At 47.9% G+C, this 10,924-nt stretch overlaps 1 protein-coding gene across 1 annotated transcript; it reads left to right on the top strand.

Annotated features, from left to right (window-relative positions):
- Positions 1-1,557: 1,557 nt before the first annotated feature.
- On the top strand, positions 1,558-6,643 carry LOC147110828 (large ribosomal subunit protein eL32). The gene is made up of 3 exons (XM_086001188.1): positions 1,558-1,704; positions 2,018-2,199; positions 6,465-6,643. Exons 1-3 carry the CDS (start codon positions 1,609-1,611, stop codon positions 6,592-6,594), a joined length of 408 nt encoding a protein of 135 aa, XP_085857314.1. The 5' UTR covers positions 1,558-1,608; the 3' UTR covers positions 6,595-6,643.
- Positions 6,644-10,924: the final 4,281 nt, after the last annotated feature.

Genomic DNA, 10,924 nt, shown 5'->3' with positions numbered 1-10,924 from the left:
ACCTGAACCCTCTTGACACTGGTCCCAGCAGGTTCAAGTGTAGCCCGTCGCAACGGAACAGCTCCCTCTTTCCCCAGTACTTGTGCCAGTGCCCCATGAATCAAAACCATTTCTCCCACACCATCCTTGAACCACGCATTCATCTCTCTAATCTTAGTGACCCAATGCAATTTGCTTGTGGCTCAGGTAATAATCCAAACTCCCTCAACTTGTCGTTGGTACCTACATGGAGCACAACAACTAGATCCTTCCCTCCCACTCCAATTCCTCTCCAGCCCAGAGGAGATGTCCTTAACCCTGGCACCAGGAAGGCAACACAGCCTTCGGGACTCACGCTCTCGGCTGCAGAGAACGTTATCCCGCTAACTATACTGTCCCCTGCCACTACTACATTCCTTTTTACTGCCCCCCCCCTATCATGGTGCTGTGGTTAGTTTGCTTATCCTCCTTGCAGTCCCTGCTCTCGTCCATACAGGCTGCAAGAACCTCGTACCTGTTGGACAAGTGCAAGGGCTGAGGCTCCTCCAATGCTACCTTGTGGATCCCCACACCTGCCTCACTTGTAGTCGCACCCTCCTGCCCCTGACCACGGACCAAATCTGAAGTATTTAACCTAAGGAGTGTGACTGCCTCCTGGAACAAAGTGTCCAGGTAACTTTCTCCCTCCCTGATGTATCGCAGTGTCTGAAGCTCGGACTCCAGCCCATCAACTCTGAGCTGAAGTTCCTCGAGCTGCAGATGCTTACTGCAGATGTGGTTGCCGTGGGGTCCACCAGTTCCCACATTCTGCGGCTGCAACACAGCACCTGCCCTGCCATCTCTCTTGTATTTTATTTAACTTAATTAGGTTTTCAAGTTTTGAAATACTCAATTTTCTATTAATAGTTTTTAATTTAGGTAATAACCTTGTTTAATTTATTAAATTTAGTTATATGCTTTAGGTCTTTACTGTAACTTGGCCCACAGTCCTAATTTAACCCTAGTTGCTTAAAAAAAGTTATGCATCAAGCAGCACCTCTTACCCCCACATCACCAAATTCCCGTGTGCAGCACTCTGTAGAACTAGACTCCGTGCTACCTACCTTGTGGACAGTCTTTCCCTGTTTACTCTTCTGGTTGGGGGGGGGTGGGGTAATGTCATTAATTTAAAATCTTGATAGTGAGGATAGAGGTTTGGAGACATTTCCTTGTGTGGTTGTTGAGGCATGGAATGTATTGCCACAGGGAGTGGGTGAGGCAGAGATCAGTGTATCTTTGAAGGGAAATATTTGAAGCCGAGGATGATAGAAGGCAATGGAGAGAGGGCAGACTTGATGGGCCAAATGGCCTGTGCTGTGACCTGGAGAGTGTGTAGACCCTGGGTGAGCGTGCAGTCGTGGCTGTGATGCCTCCACAATCGAATATACAACTGTTCTTTGCGGTCTAGTTTCTTGGGCAAGCCACAGGAGGACTGTCCTGGAACTGTATCTGCGCATCAGGAAAGTGCTTCAGTTGAGCAAACCATTTGATAGCCACATGAGCTGGTTAACTGGAAGCACAGGTTAGTTGCTGTAAGTGTGGAGCTGTCGAGTGCTGCTGCTGAGCTGAATGTTTTGACTAACAGGTGCCATGGCTGCCCTCAGACCGCTCGTCAAACCGAACATTGTGAAGAAACGCCGCAAGAAATTCATTCGTCACCAGTCGGATCGCTATGTGAAGATTGCGGTAAGCTTTTGGCCCTCCAATGCTCGAGCTGCTGATTGTCTTCCATGAGGGTGTGATGCAGCCATTCACAGCACAATGTTTCATGCATGTTCTCGAGAGCTGCTTTAGACGTTAGTTTTGAGTTGTAATGGGGTGGGGGTGAACTCCAGAGTACAGGAGAAATGTTAGAAGCCTTGTCAGCGTGTCGATAGGGAGATGAACAGAAGCCCATGCTGGAGGAATATCCTTGGCTTTGGGTGGTTTTGTGCTAGAGAAGTGCAAGTGGGTGTGAGGAATTTTATTTTCAATGAAAATCTGTTTCTTCCCTCAATAGCGTAACTGGCGCAAACCCAGAGGGATTGACAACAGAGTGCGCAGGAGGTTTAAGGGTCAGATTCTTATGCCAAACATCGGTTATGGCAGCAACAAGAAGACCAAACACATGCTGCCCTCGGGATTCAAGAAATTCTTGGTCCACAATATCAAGGAGCTGGAAGTTCTAATGATGAGCAACAAGTAAGGATCCCTTGTGTAACTGAGCTGGTGTTTGTGACTGTCTGCTAAGAGGGCGTTTCTGATTGCAGTCAGAACTATTTGGTTTTGCTGAGGCCATGCAGACAGGTGATATACTTGACGCTAGTGGGGGTTCCCTGGGTTTGGGGCTAAGGCACATTACTGGGCCGGTCTAGAACGTCTGAAGATTCCAGTGTGCGGTTCAGTGATTGCAATCCGTTCCCCAGTGTGTGGCAGTGTATTTCACTATTTCACAAATGATCCATCATAGAACAGAAGGAGGCCATTTGGCAAATCGTGCCTGTGCCAGCTCTTTGAAAAAGCTATCCGATTAGTCCCTGCAAATTTCCCCCCTGCAAGCATATTTCCAATTCCCTTTTGAAAGTTACTATTGAATCTGCTTCCACCGCCCTTTCAGGCAGAGCATTCCAGATCATCATGCGTTAACAAAATTCTCCCCGTTTCCCCTCCTTCCCCTCCCCAAAAGGACATCAATGCACTATTTCAAAGTGGTACAGGGGAGTTCTCCCTGGTGTGCTCGACAATATCCACAAACCAATATCTCAAATGGATGATCTTGTCATTTATCTCATAGCTTTTGTAAGAGCTCGCTGCGTAAAACAACCTTCATTTTGCCTCTAGTTCTTTTGCCAATCACCTTAATTCGGTGTTCTCTGGTTACTGACCCTTCTGCCACTGGAAATCAGTTTCCCCTTCTTTACTCTATCAAAGCCCTTCATAATTTTGAGCACCTATCAAATCTCCTGAACGTTCTCTGCTCTGAGAACAATCCCAGCTTCTCCAGTCTCTTCACGTGACTGTAGTCCCTCATCCCTGGAACCATTCCAGTAAATCTCTGCACCCTCTCCAAGGTCGTGACATCCTTCCTAAAGTGTGGTGCCCAGAATGGGACACACTGCTCCAGCTGACCGGTGATTTATAAAGGTTTAGCATAACTTTATTTTGTACTCAATGCCTCTAATTATAAAGCCAAGGATCCCATATATCTTTTTAACAGCCTTCTCAACTTGTTTTGCCACCTTCAAAGATTTGTGTACATACACCCTGGGTCTCTCTGTTCCTGCACCCCATTAAAATTGTACCATTTAGTTTGTATTGCCTCTCTTCCTACCAAAATGAATCATTTCTCTGGCAAGTGCTTGCCCATCTCTCCAGTCTGTCTATGTCCTCCTGAACTCTGTTACTATCCTCCTCATTGATTACCACATTTCCGAGTTTCATGTCAACTGTAAACTTTGAAATTGTGCCCTGTATGCCCAAGTCCAGGTCATTAATATATATATCAAAAAGAGCAGTGGTCCTAATACCAACCCCTGGGGAATGCCACTGTACACCTCCTTCCAGTCTGAAAAACAGCCCTTCACCACTACTCTCTGCTTTCTGTCCCTTAGCCAATTTTGTATCCATGTTGCCACTGTCCCTTTAATCCCCACCGACACCTGGGAATCCCTAGCCCAAGACCGCACAAAGTGGAGGAGAAGCATCCGGGAATGCGCCTCGAGTCTCTTCGCTGGGAGCAAGCGGAAGCCAAGCACACGTCAACCCAAGCACCCCACCCACCGTCTGCCCCACCTGTGACAGAGACTAGGTCCCACATTGGACTCATCAGTCACCTGAGAACTAATTTTTAATGTGGAAGCAAGTCATTCTTGGTTCCGAGGGACTGCCTAAGAAGAAGAAACATCATCCCATGCACTTTAATTTTGCTAACAAGTCTATTATGTGGTACTTTGTCAAACGCCATATACACAACATCAACCGCACTATCCTCATCCACTCTCCATTACTTCATCAAACAACTTGACCAAGTTAGTCAAACACGATTTGCCTTTAACAAATCCATACCGGCTTTTGTTTATTAACCCATACTTTCCAACTGCCAATTAATTTTGTCCCAGATTATTGTCTCAAAGTTTCCCCACCATCGACCTGCCAGTCTTTGATTCCAATCCACCTGGGCCAGATCCCTTTCCAACTCACTGAAATGAGCCCTCCTCCAGTTGAGTGTTTTCACATTTGATTTTTTTCCTCGTCCTTTTTTAGAACTACTGTAAACCTAATGACACTGATCACTGTTTCCCAAATACTCCCCTTTGAAACTTGCTCCACTTCATTCTCCAGAACTAGATCCAGCAATGCCTCCTTCCTCATTGGGCTGGAAACACACTGATCAAGAAAGTTCTCTTGTACACATTTCAGGAATTCCTCCCCCTCTTTCCCTTTACACTGTTATTTTCCCAGTCTATATTAGGATAATTGAAGTCCCCCATTATCACAACTCTGTAGTTCTCACCCCTTTCTGCAGTGTCCCTGCAAATGTGTTCCTCTGTTTCCTTCCCAGTATTCGGTAGCCTATAGTATACACCCTGCAGCATAATAACTCCTCTATTGTTCCTTAATTCTAACCAAATCGATTCTGTCTTTGAACCCTCGAGTACATCATCCCTCTCCAGTGTTGTAGCAGTATCTTTGATCAACACTGCTAACCCCCTCCCCCCCCCCCCCGCTCCTCTTCCTTTTTTCCAGTCCTATCTTTCTTGAATGCCTTGTAGCCAGGAATATTAAGTTCCATTCCTCCCTTTCATTGAGCCATGCTCTGTTAATACCACTATATCATAATCCCACATGGTTCCTTGTGCCTGCAGCTCATCAACCTTATTTACCAGGCTCTGGGCATTTATGCGCATGCACTCTAAACCCATCTTGGCCTGCCTCACATTCCCTGATCCCTCCTATTTCCGAACTGCTCTTTGTCTCTCACAGTGCTCGACACCTTGTATCTCCTCTCAAATATTCATCCTGGTGCCCCATCCAAATTAGTTTAAACCCTCCCCCACAACGCTAGTTAACCTCCCTGCCAGGATGTTGGTCCCAGCCTTGTTGCGGTGCAATCTGTCCATCTTGTACAGGTCCCTCCGGCTCCAGAACTGATGCCAACGCCCCAGAAATCTGAAGCCCTCCCTCCTGCACCATTTCTCCAGCCATGCGTTAACCTGTTTCTGTTCCTCTACTCACTAGCCTGTGGCACTGGGAGTAATCCAAAGATCACTTCCTCCCTAGCTCCTGAAACTCTGACTGTAGGACCTCAACCTTTTTGTACCTATGTCATTGGTTCTAACATGAACCACAACTTCTGTCTGTTCTCTCTTCTCTCTTTCTTCCCCCCCCCCCCAAACCCCAAATGCTCTGCACTGATTCAGTGATGTCCTTTACCCTGGCACCAGGGAGGCACACATCATGTGGGACTCATGTCAGCAGTTGCAGAAACGCCTGTCTGTCCCCCAGACTATTGAATCCCCTGAAACCACAGCATCTCTAGACTGCAGTCCCTTGAGGTGTCAGCACTGAAAACAGTGCCACACTCCTGGCGGAGTTTTGCACTGCCTGCCTCTTCCTACCCTGCCGGATGACCACCCACTTACTATTTTCCCGAACTCTGTAGCTGCGGGGTGACCACCTCCTGGAACGTGCGCTCCGGGAAATTCCCGGCCTCCCGTTGCCCTGCAGTGACTCCAACCATTACTCAAGCTCATAACCCCCGAGTTCAAGCAACTGGAGACACTTTCTGCACATATGGTTATCCAGGACTAGGTTAAATTTCAGTTTGATGATAACACACTTTCAGTACTACTCACCCACTGCTTACCAGTGAATTCCAAATTCCCTTCTGTGTAGCGATTCACCCAGCTCTGCTCCAGCTTGATTCAAGGGAAGCATCATCTTCTCCAAAGCATGTTGTTCAGGAGCTTTCTTCCTGCCTATCAGTCATGTATCTTCCCGATGTTGAGTGGCTCAGTTGATACAGACTATTCATTGCACCTGTGTGTGTCCATTTAATACGTGTCAAAATGTCGGTTGTCTAGACTCAGCCAACAGACCCACTGCTGGCTTTTATCACTGTTTGCAAGGATGGTGTATTTTTCTTGATCCTGGTGGCAGGTTTAGTTTGGGATGGTGACAGAACACTTGCAGCAGCTGTTCCTGTGTAATACTGGTCCTGCAGTTAGTGATGGGTGAATTCCTTACTGTCTGCAGCTTGCAAGGGTCTGTTTGCTATGTCTGTCCTGCTCGAGGTACTTCCAGTCACATGTGTAATGTTATGTCTGAAGTAGCGGCTCCAGACTACTGACAACGGATAAACCGACTAGTACAGGCAGGTTACAGGAGCCTGGCCCCGGACTGACTGACTGACTGACTAACTAGTGGGGATTTGTGTACAACTTTCAACTAGTTTGTTCTTTTTCTAGGACTTACTGTGCTGAGATCGCTCACAATGTCTCCTCCAAAAACCGCAAGACCATCGTGGAGAGGGCAGCCCAGCTTGCGATCAAGATCACCAATCCCAATGCCAGGTTACGCAGTGAAGAGAATGAATAAAGTGTCCTGGCAAAACTACAACTCTTTAATAAAAGTTTAAAATACAGAATCTTCTGTCTTGTCGTTTCTTACAGTGGAGTGTTTCAGTAAACCATCCAGCGCTGCAGTCACCTTCCCATTAAAACCTGCGGAGATATTACCTGCTACCTCTTGGCATTTTGTTCCTTATTTTAATCTGCTGCACTGATTCTCAGGGTATGGGTGAATATACAAGTGAAATAGTGAAGGGTTTCATTTATTTAAAAGATGCACCAGATCGGGTTGGCATTAGCCTCCAATTTGGGGTTGGGTTTGAGAAAAAGTTAAATTTAGTTGTTAGCTGTGACTTTGGTTAGGCTTAATTAAGGCTGGGTTTGGGTATTGGTGTCCTGGGACTTCCACCTCAGAAGTACCACACAACGCACGATCTCCCCGCCCCCCCCCCCCCCCTTTTCTCTCCACTCACCCTTCTCCATCTCCCTCCCCCCTCTTAAGAACATAAGAAATAGGAGCAGGAGTAGGCCATACGGCCCCTCGGGCCTGCTCCGCCATTCAATAATAATCAACTTTTATTGTCATTGTTAGTGCACAAGTGCAGTAAAACGAAATGTAGGCTTGCAGCTCCCGAGAGTGTACATTTTGATTAAGACATTTAACATTCAACATTCATTTGGCTTGTAATACATAAACATAATAAAGTGCATTGGCAGATGTGCAGGCTTTAGAGTTTATATAGGATCATGGCTGATCTGAATCTAGACTCATGTCCACTTCCCGGCCCTCTCCCTGTAACCCCTAATTCCCTTAGCTGCTAGGAAAATGTCTATCTCCATTTTTAATTTATTTAATGTTGCAGCTTCCACAGCTCTCTGGGGTAGCAAATTCCATAGATTTACTACCCTCTGAGTGAAGAAGTTTCTCCTCATCTCAGTTTTGAAAGGGCAGCCCCTTATTCTAAGATTATGCCCCCTAGTTCTAGTCTCACCCATCAGTGGAAACATCCTCCCCGCATCCACCCGATCAAGCCCCCTCACAATCTTATATGTTTCGATAAGATCGCCTCTCATTCTTCTGAATTCCAATGCGTAGAGTCCCAACCTACTCCACCTTTCCTCATACGTCAACCCTCTCATCTCTGGAATCAACCGAGTGAGCCTTCTCTGAACCACCTCGAGAGCAAGTATATCTTTTAAATATGGAAACCAAAACTGCACGCAGTATTCCAGGTGTGGCCTCACCAATACCCTGTATAACTGCAGCAAGACTTCCCTGTTTTTATACTCCATCCCCCTTGCAATAAAAGCCAAGATTCCATTGGCCTTCCTGATCACCTGCTGTACCTGCATACTAACTTTTTGTATTTCATACACCAGGACCCCCAAATCCCTTTGTACTGTAGCACTTTGCAGTTTCTCTCCATTTAGATAATAACTTGCTCTTTGATTTTTTCTGCCAAAGTGCAAAACCTCACACTTTCCAACATTATATTGCATCTGCCAAATCTGCCCACTCACTTAACCTGTCTATGTCTTTTTGCAGGTTTTTTATGTCCTCCTCACTCACTGCTTTCCCTCCCATCTTTGTATCGTCAGCAAACTTGGATATGTTGCACTCGGTCCCTTCCTCCAAATCGTTAATATAGATTGTAAAGAGTTGGGGTCCCAGCACTGACCCCTGCAGAACACCACTAGTTACTGATTGCCAGCCCGAGAGCGAACCATTTATCCCAACTCTTTGTTTTCTGTTAGCCAATCTTCCACCTATGCCAGTATATTACCCCCAATCCTGTGATTTTTTTTATCTTGATCAGTAATCTTTTGTGTGGAACCTTGTCAAATGCCTTTTGGAAGTCCAAATACACTACATCCACTGGTTCCCCTTTATCCACCCTGTATGTTACGTCCTCAAAGAATTCGAGCAAATTTGTCAAACATGACTTCCCCTTCGTAAAACCATGCTGACTCTGTCCTATTAAATTATGTTTATCCAAATGCTCTGTTACTGTTTCCTTAATAATGGACTCCAACATTTTGCCAACCACAGATGTTAGGCTAACTGGTCTATAGTTTCCAGCTTTTTGTCTACTTCCCTTCTTAAATAAGGGTGTTATATTAGCACCCCCTCCCAATCCCACCCCCTGCCGCGTTTTCACTATCCCCTCTGACCTTCCACTCTCTGACCCTGAACGATCAGTCCTCAGCAAAGGCCTGAGCTTCATCCCCTTACGCCCCCACCTCAATGAATTTCGAGCTCGGCACGATGTTGAGCTCTTTTTCCGCCGCCTTCGTCTCTGTCCCCACTTCACTGGCCAGGAGTCTTCCCCCCGCACAACTGACCCTTTCTCCCGCTTGCAGAATTCCCGTTCCACCTGGACCCCTCCCCCTGGCCTCTTACCCTCTCTAGATCTTTTCATCGCTAACTGCCGCCGTGACATCGGCCGTCTCCATTTCTCTGCTCCCCTCACTCACTCCAACCTACCTCCCTCTGAACTTGCAGCACTCCATTCTCTTAGATCCAACCCTGACATTGTCATTAAACCCGCTGACAAGGGTGGTGCTGTTGTTTGGCGTACTGATCTCTACCTAGCGGAAGCTGAACGCCAACTCTCCGACACCACCTCCTACCTCCACCTGGACCATGACCCCACTACCGAACATCAAACCACCGTTTCCAAGACTGTCACTGACCTCATCTCCTCTGGAGATCTTCCCCCTGCGGCCACCAACCTCATAGTTCCCCAACCCCGCACAGCCCGCTTCTACCTCCTTCCCAAGATCCACAAACAGGACTACCCTGGTAGACCCATCGTTTCAGCCTGTTCTTGCCCCACGGAACTTATCTCTTCCTATCTTGACTCTATCTTTTCTCCCCTTGTCCAGTCTCTTCCCACCTACATCCGCGACTCTTCGAACGCCCTCCGCCACTTTAACAGTTTCCAGTTTCCTGGCCCCAACCGCTTCCTTTTCACCATGGACGTACAATCCCTCTACACCTCCATCCCCCACCCGGATGGCCTGAGGGCGCTCCGCTTCTTCCTTGAACAGAGGCCCGACCAGTCCCCATCCACCACGACCCTCCTCCGCCTGGCTGAACTTGTTCTCACATTGAACAACTTCTCCTTTAACTCCACTCATTTCCTCCAAATCAAAGGTGTTGCCATGGGTACCCGCATGGGTCCTAGCTATGCCTGCCTTTTCGTGGGCTATGTGGAACAATCTTTGTTCCAGTCCTACTCGGGTCCCCTCCCTCACCTCTTTTTCCGATACATTGATGACTGTATCGGTGCCGTTTCCTGCTCTCGCCCCGAACTTGACAATTTCATTCACTTTGCCTCCAATTTCCACCCTTCCCTCACCTTCACATGGTCCACCTCGGACTCTTCCCTTCCCTTCCTCGACTTCTCCGTCTCCATCTCTGGGGATAGGTTATCGACCAATATTTACTACAAGCCCACTGATTCCCACAGCTACCTGGACTACACTTCCTCCCACCCCGCTTCCTGTAAGGACTCTATTCCATTCTCCCAGTTTCTCCGCCTCCGCCGTATCTGCTCCGATGATGCCACCTTCCACACCAGTGCTTCAGACATGTCTTCCTTTTTCCGCAACCGAGGATTCCCCTCTACTGTGGTTGACACTGCCCTCGACCGTGTCAGTTCTATCTCCCGCACTTCTGCCCTCACCCCTGCCCCTCCCTCCCGGAACCACGATAGGGTTCCCCTTGTCCTCACCTTTCACACCACCAGCCTCCACATTCAACGGATCATCCTCCGGCATTTCCGCTACCTCCAAAGTGATCCCACCACCAAACGTATCTTCCCCTCCCCTCCCCTTTCAGCATTCCGCAGGGACCGCTCCCTCCGAGACACCCTAGTCCACTCCTCTATCACCCCAAACAGCCCTTCCTCTTCGCCTGGCACCTTCCCGTGCAAGCGGAGGAGATGTAACACCTGCCCCTATACCTCCCCCCTTCCCACTGTCCAGGGCCCCAAACACCCCTTCCAGGTGAAACAGCGATTTACTTGTACTTCTCGCAATCTAGTATACTGTATTCGCTGCTCACGATGCGGTCTCCTCTACATTGGGGAGACCAAACGCAGATTGGGTGACCGCTTTGCGGAACACCTCCGTTCAGTCCGTAAGGGTGACCCCGAGCTTCCGGTCACCTGTCATTTTAATTCACCGCTCCATTCCCACTCGGACCTCACCGTCCTTGGCCTCTTGTATTGTTCCACGGAAGCTCAACGTAAACTCGAGGAACAGCACCTCATCTTCCGATTAGGCAGTCTGCAGCCTTCCGGACTCAATATCGAGTTCAACAATTTCAGATCATAAGCTCGGCCCCCATTTCA

The sequence above is a fragment of the Somniosus microcephalus genome, chromosome 11 (assembly GCF_052327205.1).
Source record: "Somniosus microcephalus isolate GS21.2 chromosome 11, FLI_Smic_1.0, whole genome shotgun sequence".
NCBI classification, from domain to species: Eukaryota; Metazoa; Chordata; class Chondrichthyes; order Squaliformes; family Somniosidae; genus Somniosus; species Somniosus microcephalus.
Note: the sequence above shows the minus strand (reverse complement) of the source record. Positions and strands in the feature narration are given on the sequence as shown.